Source organism: Pagrus pagrus (assembly GCF_965226575.1).
Source record: "Pagrus pagrus genome assembly, chromosome: 10".
NCBI lineage: Eukaryota > Metazoa > Chordata > Actinopteri > Spariformes > Sparidae > Pagrus > Pagrus pagrus.
Window position 1 is genome coordinate 660,976 of NC_140194.1, and position 26,091 is coordinate 687,066.

The window sequence follows — 26,091 nt, forward strand, 5'->3', positions numbered from 1 at the left end:
TTTATCAATTATTAAGTTATATGCTACTAAATGCAGCAAAAACTTTACTAAAAATTAATGTGGGCATGAAAATATTTAAGAAATGTGACATAAATTGATTTCTTTGTTATAATTTGCTTCTGTATTCATGACTCTATTTATTTGGATTTGTTTTACCATTTTATTTTCTGCATTTATTTATGTATTTATGTGCAAAATGCAAAGGGAAAAGATACAGAGATAAATACAGATGTGAAATATGATAAATTAATAAATAAAATGGGAAATTAAATGATTATTACAAAGATAAATATATACAAAGGTAAAACATATTGAAGTTTTGTCACATTTTTAAAAAAAAAATTAACATTTTCTTTTAATATTTTTGATGCATTTAATAGCATATCATTTATTTATTCAACCATGGATTTATTTTTGCGTTTGGCAGTTTCCGTCCTCCATATTAAAGGATAACGACCGTTTTTTACAACCTGGACCTTATTTCTATCAAAAATATATGGTCATGTACTCACCCAGATAACTTTGGTGTCATTTGAAGTCGTTCGGACGAAATTAGATCCAGTGTAGCGCCGATATATCCATATAATGCGAGTGACGGGGCAGCGACACACAGCCTCTATGAGCATTATCTGCCACGAAACTAGTTCATTTCACCAATATTTTGTTATGAAATGCTAGCGCTATTAGCCTCTGAGTCCGGGCTCGTCTGTTGTCAACATCCGGGGTCTGTAGGCTGATCTACTACCTCTGACCTGGAAGATGTCGTCTCTGAGCTGCGCGCGCACCCGCGACAGCCGGCTTGTTTACCTGTAGCTGCTGCTGCTAGTTTGACCCCGGATGTTGACAACAGACGAGCCCGGACTCAGAGGGGAATAGCACGAGCGTATCATGACAAAATATTGGTGAAATGAACTAGTTTCGTGGCAGATAATGTGTTATATAGAGGCTGTGTGTCGCTGCCCCGTCACTCGCATTATATGGATATATCGGCGCTACGCTGGATCTAATTTCGTCCGAACGACTTCAAATGACACCAAAGTTATCTGGGTGAGTACATGATCATATATTTTGCTAGAAATAAGGTCCAGGTTGTAAAAACGGTAGTTATCCTTTAATCCTGTGTGTTAGCGTGATCCCCTCTTCAGGATTATCAGAAGTCCGTCTGCAGCCGCTCCAGATGTTTCCCGGTTCGGCTGTGATAAAACACCGGACCGGCTCTGTGAGGGACGAGATGTGACTGTGCGTTCGTCTCCTCTGAGTCTCATCGTTCATTATTCGGAGAGATTCTGTTGAGCAGCTTCAAAGTGAGCAAACTGCAGAAGTGACGAGGAGAGGAAATACTGTACTGGAGGGGGTCGCCTGGACGTCACTGGGAAACGGCTTCAACACAGCAGCTGAAATCACCTGAACTCGGATGTTTTATCACCGTCTGATCAGAACTTTATCGCTCCTGAACAAAAGCAGCACCGGAGACGACACTTGAAGTTACGGCTCGTTAAGTTCCTGCAGTGGAAACAGTCTGATTGGTGTGTGCAGACTGAACCCCACCCCTCCTCACCCCATCTCACCCTCCTCATCCCTCCTCACTCCTCCTCACCCTCCTCACCCCTCCTCACCCCTCCTCGCTCCTCCTCACCCCTCCTCACTCCTCCTCACCCTCCTCACCCCTCTTCACCCCTCCTCACTCCTCCTCACTCCTCCTCACCCTCCTCACCCCTCCTCACCCTCCTCACCCCTCCTCGCTCCTCCTCACCCCTCCTCACCCTCCTCACTCCTCCTCACTCCTCCTCACCCCTCTTCACCCTCCTCCCCCTCCTCATCCCTCCTCACCCTCCTCATCCCTCCTCACCCCTCTTCACTCCTCCTCACCCTCCTCACTCCTCCTCACCCCTCTTCACCCTCCTCCCCCTCCTCACTCCTCCTCACTTCAACCTCCTGCAGAAGAAAACTTGAATTTTTTTGATCAAGTGCTACTTTTCCTTTCCAGCCTGTGTGAGACTGTACAGCCGCCAACGCTCTGCTGCTTCTACTTTGTTTTTTTATTGTTATTCCACATGTGCTTCGACACACACACACACACACACACACACACACACACACACACACAGAGAGAGAGAGCTGTGTAAAGGTTAATGTACTGATAATGTTTAAGTTGTGTACAGTGGTGGGGGTGGGTGGGGTGGAAACGGACCTATGAAGATGGAGGCTGGTGATGGAGCTGTGCAGAGACACTGTGTGACTGGAGCTGTTTACTTTGTATTTTGTACTGAACCTTTATTGTGTGCAGGTTGGTCCAGGTGAGATCAGGGATCTCGTTTCCAGTGGCTGCATGTAAGAGAGAGAACACAGCAGGTGACAAACTGATCTGAATGCTCCTCCTGGCTTTACTTGATCAATGAACATTTTAAACAACTGGTTTGGGTGACGTCGTGTCTGTTCTGTGTGTGTGTTTGTTGGGGGGATTTCTGCCCCTCCTCTCCTGTGAATGATGAACTGAGCACCGTATTCAACAATGCAACTGGTCAATAACAAAGGTACAAGTGTCACCTGATCCCTCTGCTACATCCGACTGTGGAGTTTGTACAGCTCGAATCTTTGCTTTGACTTTTAGACGTGATGTAATTAAAGAGCTTTGAGAGTTTTTCTGTGATCGGATGAAGTTGTTGAAGATTCTTCAGTGAAGCTGATCAGTTGTTTCTGTTTGGATGATGATGATGATGGTGATGTGTTCGAAATGAAAGTGGAAAAGTTTCTGACCGTTTTACTTTGAAGCTGGTAAAATATTCAGATGTGTTGAGCTCCAGATCTTCACCAGATCTTTAATCTCCTGTTTATCGGAGCTTCTCTTAGCTGACAGTGATGTACAAACACACTCAGGTAGACGTTTAGATCGATAGCTAATAAATAATTTATCAGGCAAAACTGAGTTTTAGTTCTTTGGCTGTTCAGTCTTTGAGTTCAAACTCTGATTAAAACATATATTTAATAAGAAATGAAAGGATTCAGGTACGACTGGAATGGCACTCAGTAGAGCGCATACCTCCGCCAAGCTTGACAAATTGTTGTCACTCTCATGGTGCGTTCAGGTCTGTCGGCCAGACGACAAGCAGACTACTTTTAAAATGCTTGTTCTCGATCAGAGCTGTGCTGAGACATATTTCCATGACTTACCAGGTAGTCCGACTTCCTCGCTCACTTTCCTCCATGGCAGCTCTTATTTGTCCCGTCTCGGTGGAGTAGACGTGTGATCCTACAGCTCTGGTGTCTGCAAACGGCCATGATTGGTGGTTATTATCTCCTCCATTGTGACATCAGCAACGTTAACATCATGATGTCAACACTGATGAGCTTCAGATACAGCATCACGCCGAGTCCTCGCTTGAGTTAAATATTTTCAACTTGCGCGACGTGCAAACACCGTCCCCTGCAAACGTGCACATTTACGCCTACTCGCATCTTTTCATTAACCTTGTGTGTCATCTAGAAGCGCTAAGATTCACCTCCCGTCCGCTCTGAACGTCCCAATAGACGCCAGCCGCCTGAAAACGCCGGATTCTTCCGTCATTATTTCCAAAATGTTGAAAATCGTCCTGTCACAAAATGTTAAAGTGAGAAAAAATTCCTGGATATTCCTGGATGATCTTATAGAACATGATGATGATCTTAGAACATGATGATGATCTTATAGAACATGATGATGATCTTATAGAACACGATGATCTTATAGAACATGATGATGATCTTATAGAACATGATGATGATCTTATAGAACACGGTGATCTTATAGAACACGATGATGATCTTATAGAACATGATGATCTTAAAGAACATGATGATGATCTTATAGAACATGATGATCTTATAGAACATGATGATGATCTTATAGAACATGATGATCTTATAGAACATGATGATGATCTTATAGAACATGATGATCTTATAGAACATGATGATGATCTTATAGAACATGATGATGATCTTAAAGAACATGATGATCTTATAGAACATGATGATGATCTTATAGAACATGATGATCTTAAAGAACATGATGATGATCTTATAGAACATGATGCTGATCTTATAGAACACGATGATCTTATAGAACACGATGATGATCTTATAGAACACGATGATGATCTTATAGAACATGATGATGATCTTATAGAACATGATGATCTTATAGAACATGATGATCTTATAGAACATGATGATGATCTTATAGAACACGATGATCTTATAGAACATGATGATGATCTTATAGAACACGATGATCTTATAGAACACGATGATGATCTTATAGAACACGATGATGATCTTATAGAACATGATGATGATCTTATAGAACATGATGATCTTATAGAACATGATGATGATCTTATAGAACATGATGATGATCTTATAGAACATGATGATCTTAAAGAACATGATGATGATCTTAAAGAACATGATGATGATCTTATAGAACATGATGATCTTATAGAACATGATGATCTTAAAGAACATGATGATGATCTTAAAGAACATGATGATGATCTTATAGAACATGATGATGATCTTATAGAACATGATGATCATATAGAACATGATGATGATCTTACAGAACATGATCTTATAGAACATGATGATGATCTTATAGAACGTGATGATCATATAGAACATGATGATCATATAGAACATGATGCTCTTATAGAACATGATGATCTTATAGAACATGATGGTCTTATAGAACATGATGTTGATCTTATAGAACATGATGATGATCTTATAGAACATGATGATCTTATAGAACATGATGATCTTATAGAACATGATGATCATATAGAACATGATGATGATCATATAGAACGTGATGTTGATCTTATAGAACATGATGATGATCTTATAGAACATGATGTTGATCTTATAGAACATGATGATGATCTTATAGAACAAGATGATCTTATAGAACATGATGATCTTATAGAACATGATGATCATATAGAACATGATGATGATCATATAGAACGTGATCTTACAGAACATGATGATGATCTTATAGAACGTGATGATCATATAGAACATGATGATCATATAGAACATGATGCTCTTATAGAACATGATGATCTTATAGAACATGATGGTCTTATAGAACATGATGATGATCTTATAGAACATGATCTTTTAGAACATGATCTTACAGAACATGATGATGATCTCATAGAACGTGATGATCATATAGAACATGATGCTCTTATAGAACATGATGATCTTATAGAACATGATGGTCTTTTAGAACATGATGATGATCTTATAGAACATGATCTTTTAGAACATGATCTTACAGAACATGATGATGATCTTATAGAACATGATGATGATCTTAAAGAACATGATGATGATCTTATAGAACATGATGATGATCTTATAGAACATGATCTTTTAGAACATGATCTTACAGAACATGATGATGATCTTATAGAACATGATGATGATCTTAAAGAACATGATGATGATCTTATAGAACATGATGTTGATCTTATAGAACATGATCTTATAGAACATGATGATCATATAGAACATGATGATGATCTTACAGAACATGATCTTATAGAACATGATGATGATCTTACAGAACATGATCTTATAGAACATGATGATCTTATAGAACATGAGGATGATCTTATAGAACATGATGATCTTATAGAACACGATGATCTTATAGAACATGATGATCTTATAGAACATGATCTTATAGAACATGATCTTATAGAACACGATGATCTTATAGAACATGATGATGATCTTATAGAACATGATGATGATCTTATAGAACATGATCTTATAGAACACGATGATCTTATAGAACATGATGATGATCTTATAGAACATGAGGATGATCTTATAGAACAAGATGATGATCTTATAGAACAAGATGATGATCTTATAGAACATGATGATGATCTTAAAGAACATGATGATCTTATAGAACATGATGATGATCTCATAGAACACGATGATGATCTTATAGAACATGAGGATGATCTTATAGAACATGATGATCTTATAGAACATGATGATCTTATAGAACACGATCTTATAGAACATGATGATGATCTTATAGAACATGAGGATGATCTTATAGAACACGATGATGATCTTATAGAACATGATGATGATCTCATAGATAGATCTATAGATCTTTTACTGAAGTATCCTGATACTTCTTCTCCCTCCACGGTTCTGTTGGTTCCGTCTGTTTACACTCTGGATGTTTCTGTGATGTCTGCTGAATGTTGCGTTTATGGTCTATTTAAAACAGTCGGAGACGAGACGTCCAAACACTTCAGTCGTTTGTAGTCACTGTGTTCTGAACACGTTCAGTTCAGACTGAAGCTGTAACTCTTCAGTTACTGCGTTTACTCGCCTTCACAACACTCAGGAACAGGTTCTGAAAACGATCCAGAACTCTTCAACTTCTTCTCCCTCAGGAAAGGTCACTTCAGGCGGAGAGTGATGTCAGACTTCAGTGGTGGAATGTAACCAAGTACATTTACTCAATTACTGTACTTCAGTATATTTTGAGGTACTTGTCTTTTCCTGCTAATTACACTTCTACTCCACTACAGAGCTTTAGTTACAAGTTACTTTACACACGCGACATTAAAAGTTTACAAATTATGTTTTGTTATAAATTAAACGACAGTTTATAAAAGAACAGCTGAAATGATGAGTCGATTAACTAATAATTAAATGCACCAAAACAATATAAAAAATAAATGTAGGCATTAATTAATGTAATTGATATAAATTGACATTTCTGTTTTAGTTTGCTTCTGTATTTATTATTTTATTCATTTTTTATTAATTAATTTGCATATGTATTAGTGAAAAGAACTAACAAAAATCAATACAGAAACAAATATGTAAATAAATCAACTTAAAAATGTATAAATTATTGAATAAACGAACATTTTCATTGGAATGTACATAAATATTAAAATATTAATGTACCAATCTTTAGGTTAATTTTATTTCTGTAGTTTTCCTTTTGCATTTTGATAGAATATACATAAATACTACAATGTAAAAATATATATTTTTTGTATTTTCTAAATTAATTCATGATCACATTTATTTGCAGTATTAATATAGTATAAGCCCCCTGAGGCAATGTGATGTGATTTGGGCTTTATAAAGAAACTGATTTGATCATTTTCGGTGCATTTAATGTCACGTTTGCATTAATGAGACATTTCTTTCTTACTTAAAGCATTTTTAATGTTGGCAGCTCAGTCCTCCATAGAATATTTCAACGTGAGCTCCACCTCAACAACTCCAACAGTAAAATGCTGCTTTCTATCAATGACTGAGTCACAACCATCTGACAGACACACAGGACATTTTACTGTGTTGACAAGTTTTCCTGATTTATACGACAAACAAGCAGCTTAAACAGAGTACTTTTACACTGTGGTACTAGAACTTTAACTGAAGTACATGAAACAGTAAAAGCTTCAGACGGAGTTCAGACTCTTATTGGCGTCAGTGTAAATGAAGCAGCACTCAGTCGTTACGTCCCACATGAAGCAGTCTGATCTGATGTGAGGAGGTTCGAGCAGCAGGTGACGTCTGATGGGGAGACGCAGGCGGAGCCTCCAGCCTGCTAATGAGAACCAATGAGGGACCTCCGCCGCATATAAACTGCTGCTGCTGCCGCCTGACGGAGGAGACGCTGCCGAGGAGGTGATGTGAGCACAGACTGCAGCTCCACCACCAACTGGTCCACATCAACTGGTCCACATCAACTGGTCCACCACCAACTGGTCCACATCAACTGGTCCACCACCAACTGGTCCACATCAACTGATCCACATCAACTGGTCCACCACCAACTGGTCCACATCAACTGATCCACATCAACTGATCCACATCAACTGGTCCACCACCAACTGGTCCACATCAACTGGTCCACATCAACTGATCCACATCAACTGATCCACATCAACTGGTCCACATTAACTGGTCCACCACCAGCAGGTAAGTTGGGCTGAACTCTGTTCAGAACCTTCTTCATATCTCTCTTTCACCTCGGTCTCTTCACTCAGGATCTAGTCTGTTCAGCTGATCATCAGATTTATGACTGGGTTAAAAAAACAGAATTTTCAATTATTTCCTTTTTGTTGTTAACTTGAATGATCCAAACGACGCCTTTTTCCAGTTCATGTAAATACATTTGGACTGTGATCACTTGTGAGCTGAAACTTCAGTCAGGTAAACGGTTCATGGATCAACAGAAAAGTATAGAAATATTCTGGACTGTATATATAAATATACACTATCCCTTAAGTACAGTTCTGATACCGACACAGTTCTGATACCGACACAGTTCTGATACCGACACTTCAGTAGTTGCACTTTTCCTCTCGATCAGTGCTGCGTAGGGAAGAAAAGCAGTTTATATCTGACTTTGAAAATGAATCGCCAGTTTTCTTTTTATACCACTTGCCTTCAGGGCTTCCATACGATTTTTCATCTTCACACAATAAGAGTTTTGCTTTTGGCCTGTGGTCCATCATTAAGTCACAGTTTGGTCCTCCAAGGGAAAAAGGAAGCCAGTTAATTGAGGGAGCTTGTGATTCTATGGAAGCTCAGAGAGACGAGTGAAAAATAATTTTACTGAAAGATTATCACGCCAAAACACTTTGAGCATCTGAAGTCACATACAGAAAGCAGTTTATATCTGACTCTTGTTTTTCCTCTCACTAGCCTCTCTTCATCTTCACAGATAAGAGCTTCCTTGTGGTCATCATTTACAATGTTTTGCGTCCCTGCTGTTATATTACCGTTTGTTTTACAGTGCAGGAAATTAATGTGTGTGTGTGTGTGTGTGTGTGTGTGTGTGTGTGTGTGTGTGTGTGTGTGTGTGTGTGTGTGTGTGTGTGTGTGTGTGTTTTCAGGCAACATGAGACCAGCACCTGAGCCTGACCTCAACGCCTCCTGTCAGCCCGCGGTCGGGGCAGAATGTCCCTACAGCCCTGCTCAGCTGATCCTCATCGTCATGGTAACCACCTCCCTCAGCCTCGTCACTGTGCTCGGCAACACGCTGGTGATCCTGTCCATCAAGGTGAACCGTCACCTGCGAACCGTCAACAACTACTTCCTGCTGAGCCTGGCGGTGGCTGACCTGATTGTCGGCCTGCTCTCCATGAACCTGTACACGCTCTACCTGCTGTGGGGCCGCTGGCCCCTGGGGGCCGCGGTCTGTGACATGTGGCTCGTCGTGGACCACGTGGTGAGCAACGCCTCCGTCATGAACCTGCTGATCATCAGTCTGGATCGTTACCTCTGCATGACGTGGCCGCTCAGCTATCCGGCGCGGCGAACGGGCAGGATGGCCGGGCTGATGATTGGAGCCGCCTGGCTGCTGTCCTTTGTCCTCTGGGCCCCCGCCATCCTCTGCTGGCAGACGCTCGGCGGCAGACGTGTCGTTCCCGACGGGAAGTGTTACACCCAGCTCCTCGCCAGCCCCGCCGTCACTCTGGGAACAACACTTCCTTCTTTCTACCTGCCGGCCTTCGTAATGATCGGCCTGTACAGCAGCCTGTCCGCCGCCAGCCGCAGCCGCATGAGCGCGCTCAGGTCGGAGCGAGGCACACTCAGGACGTCCAGTCCGTCCATCAAACACTTCCTCCTGAAACGACGGAGCTGGGTGACCAGTGACCCGGGCTCAGACGTGTCCCTGAACCAATCAGATTCCAGCACTCCGAAGACCAGAAGGAACCAGAAAGCTTCCAGAAGTCCTGTCGACACGTCGGAGCCGACAGACGTCTGTCCTGCCCCCCAGCTGTGTCACCCGCGGGCCGCTGCACGCCACCCCAGGAACCCAGACTACAACAAGATCGAAAATGACTCCTCGTCCAACACCGACCTCCACAGGACGGCCTCGGCAGCTTTCTCCGCCTGTCCCGGCTTCAAGTCTCAGGAGAGACGGAGGCGGCGGGTGCTGGCGAGGGAGAGGAGGGTCACCAAGACCATCCTGGCCATCCTCCTGGCCTTCATCCTCACCTGGACGCCGTACAACATCCTAGCCGTCATCGCTGCCTTCTGTCACGTCTGCATCCCCAGCGTCCTGTGGACCACAGGGTACTGGCTCTGCTACATCAACAGCGCCATCAACCCCGGCTGCTACGCTCTGTGTAACGTCACCTTCAGAAAGACCTTCTGCAGCCTCCTGCGCTGCAGCAGGAAGCCGCGATGACACGAGGCTGAGCTGACGTCAAATCAATGTGGACCAAAACATCACACCGCAGCTGCCGAACTGATCCAAGACTGACCCAGAACCCAAAAATAAAATGAGGATCAACTTTTCTCAACATGGTTCTCTTCAGTTCACCACACAGCTCTCACAAGGGTTTAAAGCTCTGAATGGACATTTGAAAAAAAAAACACCTCTGCAGTCACAGAGCCTGAGCACACCTGCTGTTACAATCCGTCCTGAGTGATCGATCAGTGTTCAGCTCTCAGTCCGTCAGTTCACAGCTACATTAACCTGCGTCTGAGATGTTTTTCACTCAAAGACAGAAAGAAGTTCATGCAGAGCATTTGCTGAATTCACAAGAAGGAACAAATCAGTCAGAGACAGAGTTTCACACAGTTTATAAAGTGTCTCCAACTCAATAACTCACTAAACTGACACATTTGTTAAGGGAGTCTGGGGACAAAGAAGTCGCCTATACTGGTTACTGGTTAGTGTGTTTGTAAAATGTGCCATGTTTAGATCAATAAAATGTTTCTTTTTTCATAAATTGAGTGTAAATGGTGAAATCAGTGTAAACAGTGTGTTCAAACAGCTGCTAAATGTTGGCAGGTAAGACTTTAGCACTTTAGACACAGAAGCAGACAGGCTGGTACAGCCATGCTGCCACAAACTGACACTTTGTACAAGGAAACAAACAACTGACTGTTTTCATTTAATGCTGAAGTTACAAGGAGACAATGATTCAGGATCTGTCAGAGACAGAGTTTCACAAACTTTGTTAAGTTTCTCCTCACGAATCAACTCTTAAAATCACTACATTTGTTAAGGGAGTCTGGTGAACGTGAGACGAGTGTCACAGATTCTCTGTGCAGGATGAACAGCAGTGTGACCAGAGGGGGAGCTGCCATCAGCCTTCAGCCCGAAGCACCAAGAGCCAGATACAACTCCTCACACACTTCTGCTTAATAAAGTTCAATTCTACTTTTCGCTCTTTGTTTTATGTTTTAACAAAAAATCCATTCACTAAAACATCGTCACAAAGCTTAATCCACCACGAGAGTCCCAGGACCCCCCTTCAGTCCCCTCCATTGGACTATTCCATCTTACTGCGCATGTGCAGAAATGATGAGGAAGTCAGTAGCTGAACAAAGTGGTTGGCGCGGTACAAACCGACATGAAGCCAAGTTTCCAGCGGGGCAGAAAAACGGAGGCAGCGGGAGGAAAACACACAGTTTGTGGCACAACTACCGAGCGGGACGAGCCTTTTCACGGCGGCCATTACTGATGACGACATCACTGAAGAGCAGTCACAAGCAGGCGCTCCTGGTGTTAGCACTAGCGGTGCTAACAGCTAACAGCTGCTGCAGTGCGAGCCCAGGTGGCGACGATGACGAAGAGCCGCGTTCACCCTCCATGATGAAGAGCAACCAGTGAGTATTACAACTGTCAGCGTGTAACTGTTGATTATTGATCAGTACTCACATCCGGTACTGCACTGAAGTACTGAAACCACACTGAGTACAAATACTCCATTACAAGCTGAAGCCCTGCATTCAAAAGCTTCCTGAAGTCAAAGTATGGAAGTATTATCAGTCAATTATACTTAAAGTACTCAAAGTACAAGTACTCATGTTGCAGTAATCTGTTCCTGTCAGAGTTTTTCTGTCTGATGTTTGTGGATTAATATTCCTGCTGCATTAATGTGTATGCGTCATTTCACTGCTTCTACTTCTGCTTGATGAAGTTTAATTACACTGAAATACTCATGCGAAGTACAAGTATGTCAAATGTGTACTGTAGTACAGTACTCGAGGAAATGTACTTAGTTACCTTACAGCCCTGGGTACCGGCCTGACAGTGTGTGTGTGTGTGTGTGTGTGCGCGTGTGTGTGTGTGTGACACTGTGTGTGTGTGTGTGTGTGTGTGTGTGTGAGACACTGTGTGTGTGTGTGCGTGTGCGTTCGTGTGTGTGCGTGTGTGTGTGTGTGACACTGTGTGCGTGTGTGTGTGTGTGTGTGTGTGTGACACTGTCCGTGTGTGTGTGTGACACTGTCTGTGTGTGTGTGTGTGTGTGTGTGTGTGTGTGTGACACTGTCCGTGTGTGTGTGTGACACTGTCTGTGTGTGTGTGTGTGTGTGTGTGTGTGTGTGTGTGTGTGTGTGTCACAGCTGATACAGGGACATGGGTTCTGTGCTGCAGCTCCTCTGTGTTCTATCAGAACCTGCAGGAACATTAAACAGTCTCATCACACAGACATCAGAAGATCTTTAAAATGAATGTGTGTTGTGTTTTCCAGAGCTGCAGGTCCAGATGTGTGGACGTGATCGCTGCGTGAAGACGGTGAAGAGAAGGTCCATCCTGAAGAGAAGACGTTACAGGTGGGTAGTTTGTTAGTTTATTTTTAGAGCACAGCACAATGAAAAATGTTTAAGTAACACGTTATTTGGTAAATGGTCTTTCCTGCCACGACACTATGATGATTACTGTATTTAACTACTTAAATCACAGGAGCATAAACTGACTTGTTGAACTCAGCCTGATGTAAACATTAATAAAACACAGGCAGCTCTATGTTTTCCCTGTGTGATGTTCAGGGACAGGTCAGGACAGTCTGAAGACAGAGAGCTCTGAGGTTGAAGTCTGCACCGTGAGACAGTGACAGGTCTGTAGGCTACCTACGTCCTGACCACATGTCAGCGGTTCAGCTGCAGCAGAGGAAACTCGCTGTTCTCAGCTCCACTGCGACGAGCGCTTTTTAAACAGTAGCGACCGGCTGAACTACGGGAGGATCCTGTAAACCGGCAGTGCCGAGGCACCGGGTCGGTTTGAGCTGCGTTCAGGCGACATTAAAACTTTATAGATCCATGTGATCAGTGTCGGCGGCTTTTTAGCTCGTTAAATAATTGTGCTCCAGTATAATCGGTACGCCTGAAACTCATCCAGTGAGAAACGTTCCGCGGTGCAAAAATAAGTGCGATTAAAATGCGTTAATTTTTTTAACGCGTTAATTTTTGTGTAATTAATTAATCTTAATTAACGCGTTAAAGTCCCGTCCCTAATATATATATATTTATATATGTGTGTGTGTGTGTGTGTATGTATATATATATACACACGTGTATATGTATATATATTTATATATGTGTGTATATATATTTATATATATGTGTGTGTGTGTGTGTGTGTGTGTGTGTGTGTGTGTGTGTGTGTGTGTGTGTGTATAAATGATCATCAGAATCATAAACAGAGAAAATAATTTAGACCAGATCAGAAAATGGATCACCAGGAAAAAAACCCAATCTTGTCCACTTGTCCCTCAGGGCTTCCGTAGTTAACTGAATGAAGGTCCTGTGTTTTTCTGTTCTCAGGTTTGTGTGTTTCTGACTCGCTGTAGTCTCGTTAACACTCGCTGAAACCAGAACTGCAGCTGTCGATATGATCACATGTGTTTTTCACGATGTAGTTCACTGAGCAGTATTTACAACAAACTGACTCTGTTGAGAAATTATTTTTTAAACTGACAATGCTGTCAACTACCGGACCTGTTTCTTCTGAGAAAAGGTCCCATGGGACTCTTCAGGCTAAAATGGCGGGCAGTTAAAACATTTTGAACATGTTGTGTCTGATGGAGGGATTTTGTAAATGGGCAACATCAGCAGACATGTGTTTGTGTTACTGTACACATCAATGAACAGACCAAACTCTTCACCAAAACAATGTACAGCATTTATTTTGTTCATTTATACAAGTCTCATCTTGCAACGTCAATAATCTATAGTTCAAAAATAGATTTCATAGAGGACTGCGCCTTCACAGATCCATCCAAGCCTTTCTAAATCTTTACAAATTTTAAAGGAGACTCTGAAACAGAACTCCGATGTCCCGGAGCATCGACAGGTTTTCAGAGCGGATCAGAATATTTCTTGGATGTTACTTGAACTTCAGCTACTTAAAAAGCTTTTAGGACTATTTGAAATTCACTGTTAATACAAACTATCATCTATGAGGACAGAATTATTCATTATTATCTAGTGGGAGGATTCTGGAAAAGCTTTCCACATACTTTAATCCAAATAAACACAAGAACTTCAAATCAGAATCAGTAAAACAAGAATAAAAGTCAAAAGGTGGTTGGTGTGTTTTGGAGGAGTCTCTCGGTTGTTTGAGTTTGATGAAGGAGGGAAGACGTTTGTTCAGCTGGAGAAAGAGAAACGAATCCTTCCGTCTTCTGCGTCACTTTTCATCTGTCAGTTTGACTTCTTGTCCCCTGGAGAAGGAAAGGGAAATATAAAGGGTTGATTAATGAATCTGAGTTGTCCCAGTGATCAGCTCAGGGGCGGCGGCGGCGCTCGGGGGCCGCGGCGGCGGCGCTCGGGGGCCGCGGGACGTGTTACCATTTTTAGGTGAAACATTCCAGAAGGCAACAATGTGTGAAATCCACGTCAGCTCGCTTGTTTCTGGTGTACGTTTCATTGTTTCTGTTATTTAGCGATAAAATGCTGTTATTGGTCACCGGTTAGTTTGCGCTTCCTTCAGGCCATGTAGCCGGTTGATTTAACGTATTTAGGTCAGAAATTCATTTTTGGTAACTTGGCCGAGTTTAGATTCAGTGAGGTTTTTAGATTTAGATTTTTCATTAATTAATTAATTTAATTAAGCAGTGAAATGCTGATTAAAACTTAGAAGTGATCTGTGAAAGATTAACCTGACGTGTCTGATTGTTTGTCACAGAAACATCTGGAGAGGCAGCGCTGCAGACGTCACAGTCCGTCGCTACGAAGAAGTGAGTGTGAACTTCATCGTTTAGTGTTTCAGATTGGGATTATTTTTATTGTTTGGAAAAATTGGCATCATCTCCAAACTTTCCGTTTTTCTTTCATTTGCTGATTGAATGTTTCAAAACTTTAAGTTGAAAAATAAAAAATCGAACATTACTTATTCCACTTTTGAAACTCAAAGTTACAGATTGAATCAGTCGGATACAGTTTGATACTCGTCTATTGGTCGTTTTGAGTTCCTCCTAAAAAAACACAAATAGTTTTAAACTTACTGGATCTGATTCTGTTGTTTCAGGCAGTGATGAAATAATTCAGTGTTACTCGCTTTCTTTCTATTATCACAGATTAAACTAGCAGCTGATTGTTGAGTCATAAAACCAGCTCCATCTGTGCTGCTACATTAAAGTGATGAACAGTGATTATTACAGTGACAAGTGTCGTTCCACGCAGACTCATCCACAATCCATAGATTTCATTTCATATCATAGATTTTCTAAAATAACATTCATGTTGAAACTTGTATTAAACTCATGGGACTTGAAAAACCTCTCAGCTGAGCTCCAAATGCTTTTTATGTTATGGATGTTTGAAGTTTGTATTATAAACCTCAGCAAAGTCCCATTTTTACTGGATTGAGTAGAAATTTGTCCTGAACTTCACAGAAACCTCAAAAACAATTTACAACTTTACAACTTCATTTGTTGCTGAATGTTTCCAGTCATCAGATTAATATCTAGTGTGTCGTTAATATCAGGAAGACATTTTATACCAGAACAAAGAGTCTTTTTCAAAAATGTGTATCTCCACTAGTTTATCTTCCTGCAACTGAATGTAGTTCTGCGTAGTATACATGTAGTATTACTGTAGCTCTGCGTAGTATACATGTAGTATTAATGTAGCTCTGCGTAGTATACATGTAGTATTACTGTAGCTCTGCGTAGTATACATGTAGTATTAATGTAGCTCTGCGTAGTATACATGTAGTATTAATGTAGCTCTGTGTAGTATACATGTAGTATTACTGTAGTTCTGTGTAGTATACATGTAGTATTACTGTAGCTCTGCGTAGTATACATGTAGTATTAATGTAGCTCTGCGTAGTATACATGTAGTATTACTGTAGCTCTGCGTAGTATACATGTAGTATTAATGTAGCTCTGCGTAGTATACATGTAGTATTAATGTAGCTCTGCGTAGTATACATGTAGTATTACTGTAGCTCTGTGTAGTATACATGTAGTATTACTGTAGCTCTGTGTAGTATACATGTAGTATTAATGTAGCTCTGCGTAGTATACATGTAGTATTAATGTAGCTCTGCGTAGTATACATGTAGTATTACTGTAGCTCTGCGTAGTATACATGTAGTATTACTGTAGCTCTGCGTAGTATACATGTAGTATTACTGTAGCTCTGTGTAGTATTCATGTAGTTCAGTAGTCTCACATCTTGTTACTTGTTGACTTTGGAGCTGAAACACACTAGCTCAGTATTAGTAGTATAGTATAGTATTACAGTAGTAGTTACAGTATTTGGAGTACAGCTGAAGGATTTTTCGAGGTTCCATGAATTTAATAAAAGTTTCAACATGAATTTCTTTAAGAAGATCCATGACATGAACCTGGAGGCCCTCGGTGAGTCATTAATATAATAAAATACAAATATTACAGTGAAATTATAAAACTGTACACAAACATTGTTAAACTGACTGGATCTGATTCTGATCAGAAGTAACTAAGTACTTCCAAACAAAAAGCTCGACCAGATTAAACTAGCAGATTATTGAGTCATTAAAGGATAACTACCGTTTTTACAACCTGGACCTTATTTCTAGCAAAATATACGATCATGTACTCACCCAGATAACTTTGGTGTCATTTGAAGTCGTTCGGACGAAATTAGATCCAGCGTAGCGCCGATATATCCATATAATGCGAGTGACGGGGCAGCGACACACAGCCTCTATATAACACATTATCTGCCACGAAACTAGTTCAATTCACCAATATTTTGTCATGATACGCTCGTGCTGTTCCCCTCTGAGTCCGGGCTCGTCTGTTATCAACATCCGGGGTCAAACTAGCAGCAGCAGCTACAGGTAAACAAGCCGGCTGTCGCGCAGCTCAGAGACGACATCTTCCAGGTCAGAGGTCGTAGGTCAACCTACAGACCCCGGATGTTGACAACAGACGAGCCCGGACTCAGAGGGGAACAGCACGAGCGTATCGTAACAAAATATTGGTGAAATGAACTAGTTTCGTGGCAGATAATGCTCATAGAGGCTGTGTGTCGCTGCCCCGTCACTCGCATTATATGGATATATCGGCGCTACACTGGATCTAATTTCGTCCGAACGACTCCAAATGACACCAAAGTTATCTGGGTGAGTACATGATCGTATATTTTGCTAGAAATAAGGTCCAGGTTGTAAAAAACGGTCGTTATCCTTTAAAACCAGATGAACAGTAATATGATATATATGATTCTGTTTAATGAGTACTTTTACTTTTTGAACTTGTAGTATTGATCTCTATACTTTGGTACTTTTACTGAAGTACAATTTAGAATGTTTCACTCGAGTATTTGTACACTATAGTGCTGGTACTTTTACTTGAGTAGTGCAGTCCTGCAGTCCGGTCTCACCTTTGGCTTTCTTGACTTTGGGGGAACAGGGTTTGGACACCTTGACGGTGGCTTGACAGTCTGCGTTGAACAGCGCCCTCTTCAGGGTTCCTGACCGGCTCTTGGTGTTGCTGGCGGCGTCACAGGATCCCCACGGCCCGAACTTATACTTGCAGTCACCTGAAGGAAACGCACAACTGGACGTGTTACTGAGGCTGACAATCATGATCCCGCTGAGACATTCTGCAGTGTCCGAAGGTAAAATCACACGATGCCAGTTACTTAATAAATTAATTAATTAAATGCATGAACACAAACCAGCAGCTTAAAAGTGACCGTGAAAACATCAAATGTCCAACAGACGCCTGAAGATGATCAATCCACTGTAGTGCTTTCACGTGCAGGTCCTGTGATGGCCACTAGAGGCTGCCTCTGCATAACCTCAAAGTGAGGAGGAAACCTCTGACCTCTGACCTCTGTGACTCCTTCACTTTTACACAATGTGGTCTGAACTTTAAAACCTTCCATAAAAACTACATTTGAATTTCAGAAGTCTCAGCTGTGAAACAGATTCATCAGAACTTCTCGTCTTGTTTTGGTTTTTAAACACGATGTTGTCTGATCTTTACAGGACAACTGACGAGACGCTGAGACATGTTGTCTTCATCAGACCTCAGCTGACCAGACACACCAAAGTCAGGCTCAGCCATCGTCTCCTCCTGATGATACAAAGTCAGGCTCAGCCATCGTCTCCTCCTGATGATATAAAGTCAGGCTCAGCCATCGTCTCCTCCTGATGATATAAAGTCAGGCTCAGTCATCGTCTCCTCCTGATGATATAAAGTCAGGCTCAGCCATCGTCTCCTCCTGATGATATAAAGTCAGGCTCAGCCATCGTCTCCTCCTGATGATATAAAGTCAGGCTCAGCCATCGTCTCCTCCTGATGATATAAAGTCAGGCTCAGCCATCGTCTCCTCCTGATGATATAAAGTCAGGCTCAGCCATCGTCTCCTCCTGATGATATAAAGTCAGGCTCAGCCATCGTCTCCTCCTGATGATATAAAGTCAGGTGAAGTCTCGTAGTCCACAGAACATTTCTGGAGCTTCACAGTAAAACAGAGTTGCAGCGTTCTGCTGAACACCTGAAGCAGCTGGAGATGATTTAAACATCAGATGTCTCCATGCAGCTCGTCTGCTGTGATCACAGAGATCACAACCTGATCTGAGACCAGATTTACTCCCTGACCATGGATCCAATGAGGTAAATCAGGAATCACTGTCCTGTTTGGAAATATCTGATGTTTCTGTTTTAAAACAAGTCTCCAGCTTCCTCAGTTGTTTAGGAGAATGCTGTTTTGCTGTGAAGATGATAACTGGATTTTCAGTTTTGTGTGAACTGTCCCTTTAAATCCTCTTGGCCTCTGTAGATTAACTGACTGAATTAAATGAGCTCCTGGTCCCAGTGTGTTCACATCTGGAGCCTGGTGTGTTCAGCATCATGTGAACATGTTTACACGACCACAGTGGTAGAGTAGTTCAGGTGTGTGTCTGGTGTGTGTCTGGTGTGTGTCTGGTGTGTGTCTGGTGTGTATCAGGTGTGTGTCTGGTGTTGTCGGCAGTGTTTGCTGGACTTACTGATGTCCTTCTTCCAGTTGCAGGGGATCTTGCAGTGGATCTTGTCGGTGCGGTCTTTGCAGGTGGCGTCTCTCAGGCCGTCTCCACAGTCTCCATGCTCTGGGACACACTTCCCGTACTGAGTGTCTGCGGCGGCGCAGTCTGAGGCCGGCCGGGATTTATCATGTTTACCACCTGCAGGACAGTCACAGCTCCTGTCAGCACGAGTCCACCTGCTCTGTCGCCTTTAACTGGAAACTATCTGAGTCTTTCCTCTCATCATTAAAATGAGTCTCTGAGATCTGAACAACAAGTTTAGTCTGACTTTGTTTTTCCACCTCAAACATTTTCAGAACTAACCAAAGTAAAAAATACATAAATGGTTCAACAAATTAATTATATGCTTTTAAATTCACCAGAAATATCAAAAGTAAATGTAGGCGTATAATAATCTATAAAATGTGACGCATGTTTTTCTGTTTTAATTTTCTTGTGTTCAATATCTTTTAAACTCACTTATTTACCTTCATGTTTGTGTTGTCTTGCAAAAGGAAACGAATACAGAAATAAATACTTTAAATTACCTTAGAAATGGATAAAGAATAAAGTAAATGTATAGAAATATACAGTCATGTCACATTTTTATAGATTAATTCATGCCTGCTTTGACTTTTACTATAATTTTTGTTGCATTTAATGGAATATAATCTTTTTATTGAACCTTTTATTTATTGCTGGTTTTAGTCCTAAGTTTCCAAATTTCTCAACAAGAAGTGTCAACAAACTACATTCACTGTTGGAAAGTAACTAAGTACATTTACTTAAAAACAGTACCTTAAAATTGTAATAGTACAGAACGTGAGTTTTCCATTAAATGCACTGGAAATAATTATACTGTGTCTTATAACATTAAATTATAAGACACCACATAAAAGCCGGGCTGAATAGAAAAGTTTGGTCGTCTTGTGTGTTTTTTTGTCCACCATCTGCTTCACAGCCTGGATCTGTTCACACGTGTCCCTTTGTTTTGCCTAAAACTGCGTCCTGTTCTGCTCGCAGACATTACAGTTTTATATTCTTACATTTATGTCCTAATACTATTTTTATTGTGAACCTGCACGTTTTTGAATAAATTATGTTTAAAACATGGTTGAGTGTTTGTTTGTAGGCCCACCGGCCGTGCAGTCGGCCTCCACCACGACTGTTTTCATTGGTCCAGCTGATTTAAGATGTTGTCCCCTGTGGTCTTGTCAGAAAACCTGATGAAAGTCTTTGTACTGAATCTTTGTTAATAAAATGAACTGTTGCGTGGCAGAGAGGCGAACAGTGTGCTGGAGTTTTTGTCCTGATGTATAAATGTAAAGAAATTGCATCATCTGTAATGAAGTCAACACTTAATTTCAGCAGACGAGTTATTCACATTACTCAACATGAGCGAAATACTTTGCATTGAATTAAATATTTTACATAAAACTTATGTCACTGAATTACATGGACGTTTTAAATGCAATTGAAAAACAACACATTTATATTATAACATTATAATTATGTTTATAATGCGTGGGCTTGATAGGTGTTGTCAGTCTATCAAATAATAAAATGCCTACAGGTAAGCTGGTAACTTCAGATTTTAAACTTCAGATCAAAGTAAAGAGTAAGCGATGCCTTCAGGAACTGCGGACATTTCAGTTGAATTCAGGATCTCACCTTTGTGATTTTTGGCTTTTCTGCTGGCCTCGGCGGGGAGCGTCAGGGCCAGGAGCAGCAGCAGCGTCACTGAGAACAAACTTCGCATCCTGCAGAGACGAAACATGGACGTTTGTGAAATACAGAAATAATGTGAAACGTCCAGTGACAGTTAAGAACTTCGCTCAGTTCATGTTGTGGATTTTCTCTTAAAAGACATTTTAAAAATCATGTACAATCCATCAAACTTTGTAAAATCCTACAGCTGAACTCCAAATACTTTTTTAACTTTGAATCTTTGAAGTTTGGCCCTCTGAGTGAAATGTAATCATTTCCTGAAGCCAATGAAACACACAGAGATAGAAAACAGTACTAATATCGACCTATGAAATAAAACCACTTAATGTGAAAAGTACAATAAATAATGTAACTAACATTTGAATCATGTCTGAGTATCAACACGTTCACAAAACAGTTATATAGAAATGAAAAACGTGTTTTGTGAGTATCTGCAGTTTGTCGTTTCCCTGGCGGTCATGTTTTCTCTCAGGAAGATATCTCAACTGTTTCCTTCAAGCTTTTCCATCTGACACCTGCTGAGCCTGTTTTTCATTGGCTGCAGGACATTTGGTTTGTTGCAGACCACACGTATATTTTCTCACAACTTCAAACTTTTCTGAAAACTATTCACATGAACACATGTTGCAAATGATCCCGAGACCAGGAAACCAGTGGAACATACACAAACTGTCAATCACTGACATGATTTCACACATCACATGCATGAACTGGACTTCAGGCTGAGCTGACCCGGATGTAAACACGCCCGGACGTCGCAGTGAAAGTAACGACTCAGACGGTTTTTAAGCTCTACGGTGATACAACATATGTATTTCAATATTTTGAAATCTCCTCTAAAGCTCTTCATAAAAGCTCGGACTGAGCTACAAGATCAAAAACCTCAATATCGATATTATTGATTATCGAGATTAATCAAGTTAAATAATAATCAGTGATGTGTCCGCTAAGATCAGAAAATGAGCCTTTAAAAGCAGGAAAAGACGCAACGATGTCCCGTCTCATGTCACGATACCGACACGTATCGTGTGTCAGTGCAGGAGGTCACGGCAGCTCCGGAGTCTGGTCCTCTGCCTTCAACACTTCGACCAAAAAGCTGTTTGGATCAGCAGAAACAGATTTTATGTTGTTCTAATCTGATCCGACACGATGTGGAACTGTAGCGTGATCTGGCCCGGCTTGGTTGGTTTGTGCCAGATGGTCCAAATTTAGTCCAGATCAAATCTGCTCTCTTTTCAGCTCTGAACCCCCAAATCTCAGAACGCTTAAGCCAAATAATCTGACCATTGTAGTGAGAGCAGCATCAGGATTATAAAAGTAGGCTAATGTATTCAGATACTGTTCCTGTTCTCAGCGCACTCAGTCGCTGTTTTCACATATTTTGCTTCATTTCTCCTTTTTCTCATCGTGATTAAAGCTTCAGTGTCCACAGCGCCCGTCAGCTCACAGGAGTGGTGAAGCGCGGGGCTCTTGGCTCAGCTTTGAGAAAAAAAAAAAAAAGAGAGTCAATTACCCATAAAGCTCCTCTCTCCCGCTCTGTTGTTATTGTGCTGAGAAATGACAGACTCCTCTTTCAGGCCTCCATTAAAGCAATGGTCCTCTTTCACATGTCAGCTGGCAGAGCAAATCCTGCTCTTCTCGCTCCTCCTGCGGCCTTTTATGAGGAAAGAACCGGCTCTCAGCAGGCCTCCAGTCTGTCCTCCATCAATGAGCAGGGGAGGAGGGGAGGAGGGGGAGCGCAGCGTCTGAAAGAGCTCTTTAGATTTCCCCTCAAAAGAATACTGATTCATTGGCCCGAAACAAAGCTCTTCTAGCCTGGTTTCATTTCTCTAAAGCCTAACACAGATTCCACGCCACGTCTTAGGAGCTGTGCCCCCCAGGCCTCCACCCCCCCCGCCCTGAATAGAAACTCATCTGCATAAGAAAACAATGAAATCTTAGCATGAAGAAAAGGAGTGGGATGCTCCCTTTGGTTCTCAACCAGGAACAACATTTAGTGGAACTTCCTCCTGAATCTCAGGGTTCACTCTCGCATCCGGAAACATGAGACAAAGTTTAAACATGTGAATCTCTCCGCTCCGTTTCAGAGCGTGATGTCGGCACGGTCACGGACAGAACAGACGCCTGAGGTGGGTCAAAGCTGCGGTCCGGCCGCCGCGAGGAGGAAACGGCGAGGAGACGTTCAACAAGTGAACGTCTCCTCGAGGGAAAGCAGACTGTGATTCGTGTTGTTGGCTGAAACTGAAGCTTCGCCACGACGACAATGTGAGTCAGAGGCCAAAACATCTGCACATTCAGGCAGCTGCCATGTTTCCTCTCTGCACCCTGGACTCCGTGAAACGCAGAATATTACAGACAAACTCCTTCGTCCTTCCTGCGCTCTCCTCTTTCTTTAAATTAAGAGACAAAACGCACAACAGAAGACAACAACAATCACAAAATGAACAAAAATACTTAAAATTGGACCGACGAAGCCAAACACGAGCACATGTTCACGTTCGTACGTACCACACTGACAAAACGTGTCATATCTCGTTCACGTTACATGTTTTTTAATTACTTTTTTGGCCTTTTCATGGTGGAGTGACAGGAAACAGGGTGAGAGAGACGGCTGACGTGGAGCAAAGGGCCACGGGTCGGAATCGAACCCCTGGCTTACAGACAACGAGCCTGCCGAGCCAGCGACCGCAGTCCAAGACGCCGATTCAACATTTGTAAGTGTGAAACCACCGAATATTTACGGAGAGGGATGACGGCGCTCCATCACCGCGCTGAGCGACGGGACAGTTCAGGACAGAACGTGACGTTTTTCTGACAATAACCAAGAAGTGTGTGTAACAAAGCACAAGCGCAGCGCTGTGACGAGCAACAGACTGAAAAATGTTTCCTTTTTTTTCATTTGTGAAACCAAGTGAAAAAAAATTCAGGAGATCTTCATGTGTAAAAATGAGCTTCTTCTCTTTCTGGAAATTGAGCAGGGAAACATTTTTTATTTTACAACCAAGCAAAAAATAATAAGAAAAATCAACGGGACCTGTGAAAAACGAAAAAATATATATAAATTAAAAATATGTAAATGTAAAAATTAGTGGAAAAAAAAGATCAAATTCATGGCAAATGAAAGATTTTTTTTTTTGCTTGTGAAAATCTGAAATCTTTTTATTTTTCATGGCTTCACATAAACTTTTTTAAAAAATCTGAAAAAACTGAACAGAACTGAACTGAACTGAACAGTTGGAGTCAGAAATGAGGAGTTTACAGACCAGTTCTCAAGTCGTCAACAGCAGAGGAAACACTTTGGATCAGACTTCAAGGATCACCAGAAAAATAAAGTCCTTACTTGTCCCCTCAGAGCTTCCGTACATCTCCAACAACATGTTCGCTGAACTCACAGATGATAAAATCAGCAGGTCGAACAACATGAAAACTTATTCAGGCTGAAAACAGATGTTTTAATCCTAAATCTTAGTCATGAAGTCATGAAAGTGTTACTGTAACTAAATGTGTTGGTGTTTACTCTTACTTTGCAATATCCTTTCAAAATAAAGTTAGAGAAACGTTATGAATTGATAGACAAGGAATCAAGCCCTTCAAAATAAACCTCTTCAATTTTCCTGTGTGCTTTCTTTCAGATTATATCAGATTATATTTATAGAGCCCAAACTCAGAGGGTTTACAGATCCCGTCTGTGCTCACAGCCTCGAGTCAGGGAGGAAACATGTAACGGAGAAAATGGAGGAAGAGTCACGGAGCAGCTCAACAGACCGACACAATCGCACCATCTACAGATTACAGCCACAACACTTCTGATACCTGCACATATGTATATATATATAAAGATATATACAAAATATAATCAGCTGCAGGTGTCGTCTGAGCCACAGGACCTCGTCTCCACCATGAAAACACAGACATGTAGATTCTCACTATTTAATTACCAACTAACCAACAGACAAGAATCCAAAGTTATTTAAAACACCGATCACGTTTCGTGGAAGCTGAAATCATTTTCAAGTAACTCGAATAACGAATCGATTATTTTATAACTTGCAGATGAACTCACTGTTGATGGACAATCATGATTAATCAGCCGATCCTTTCAGCTCTAATCTTTACTAACTCCATTCAAATGAAAATAAATAAACATTTTTGGTTTTAAATGTGTGAAAACATGAAAACTTACTTGCTGAGCTCAGAGGAGCAGCCGGTCGAGCTGTGGAGTCGTCGCCTTCTGTCGCTGCCTTCAGCTGCTGCTGCTCGACACCCCCTCACACACACACACACACACACACACACACACACACACACTCTGCATATGGACAATGCGCCTCATGGTGACATCACAAGCTTTAATCCATAGCCTGAGGAACAAAACAAGCTCAGCTCATTAGCATAAAGTGAAGTGTGTGTGTGTGTGTGTCATATAGAAGGAGTGTGTGCAATGCCAATGTGCAGGCTGGGTGTGTTTGAGCTAATATTGACTCAAACAGTGGCAGCTGTCGTTCAGCAGGTGTGCAGGTGTGCAGGTGTGCGATGGAGAACAGGTCAGAGTTCACTCAGACTCTCTGCTGACTGAAGGTAACTTAACATTCAGTAACACAGAATCAAAACTCCTCCTGAGAAACAGAAGGATTATCAGCAATGTAGAAGATAAGACGTACTCATTATGCAAAACAAGAGTAACATTTATCATATTTACATTGATTCATTTACATGTAAGCAACATTTAATGCTGTCAGTTATTTTAACAACTTCACACACTGTTACGTAGTTTACACTTTCATCAATCCGTCACATTCTTCGAGGATAGAAGATGTAGAAACTCTGCATGTACTCGTGTTCTGACATTGTGTTTCATTCGGTCGCCTGTCGCTTTAACTTCCAGGAGTCAGAACGAGACGAAACACAACGTGAAGAAAACTTAAAAACACAATGAATCCAGAACAAAGACATTTCTCTGTGATCTGACTCAATAAGTGGATCAGAAGACGCTGAAATAACATCATAATGTCTCTTTGTAAAAAGTCTGAACTCAGACGACAAGCAAACAGCTTTTAAAATGTTTGTTCCCTGAA

At 41.4% G+C, this 26,091-nt stretch overlaps 2 protein-coding genes and 2 long non-coding RNA genes across 5 annotated transcripts; 3 read left to right on the plus strand and 1 right to left on the minus strand.

The window, feature by feature from the left end:
• Positions 1 to 7,071: 7,071 nt before the first annotated feature.
• chrm4b (cholinergic receptor, muscarinic 4b) lies at positions 7,072 to 10,703 on the plus strand. Its single transcript, XM_084363856.1, has 2 exons — positions 7,072 to 8,016; positions 8,937 to 10,703. Exon 2 carries the CDS (start codon positions 8,942 to 8,944, stop codon positions 10,235 to 10,237), a length of 1,296 nt encoding a protein of 431 aa, XP_084219982.1. The 5' UTR covers positions 7,072 to 8,016; positions 8,937 to 8,941; the 3' UTR covers positions 10,238 to 10,703.
• A 542-nt stretch (positions 10,704 to 11,245) lies between these two features.
• LOC311263513 lies at positions 11,246 to 15,935 on the plus strand. Its single transcript, XR_014623359.1, has 3 exons — positions 11,246 to 11,667; positions 12,534 to 12,615; positions 14,969 to 15,935. It is a non-coding gene; the product is annotated as an uncharacterized lncRNA (long non-coding RNA).
• On the minus strand, positions 13,942 to 25,308 carry mdkb (midkine b). Its single transcript, XM_084363616.1, has 5 exons — positions 25,200 to 25,308; positions 20,960 to 21,048; positions 19,274 to 19,447; positions 17,659 to 17,817; positions 13,942 to 14,504 (listed from the first exon to the last, which is right to left on the minus strand). The coding sequence occupies exons 2-5, from the start codon at positions 21,045 to 21,047 to the stop codon at positions 14,485 to 14,487; spliced, it is 441 nt and encodes a 146-aa protein (XP_084219742.1). The 5' UTR covers position 21,048; positions 25,200 to 25,308; the 3' UTR covers positions 13,942 to 14,484.
• LOC311263514 lies at positions 17,759 to 19,320 on the plus strand. 2 transcript variants are annotated; one of them, XR_014623360.1, is made up of 3 exons: positions 17,759 to 17,895; positions 18,269 to 19,189; positions 19,234 to 19,320. It is a non-coding gene; the product is annotated as an uncharacterized lncRNA (long non-coding RNA). The 2 variants fall into 2 exon arrangements; XR_014623361.1 differs by having other exon boundaries at positions 18,269 to 19,200; positions 19,234 to 19,309.
• Positions 25,309 to 26,091: the final 783 nt, after the last annotated feature.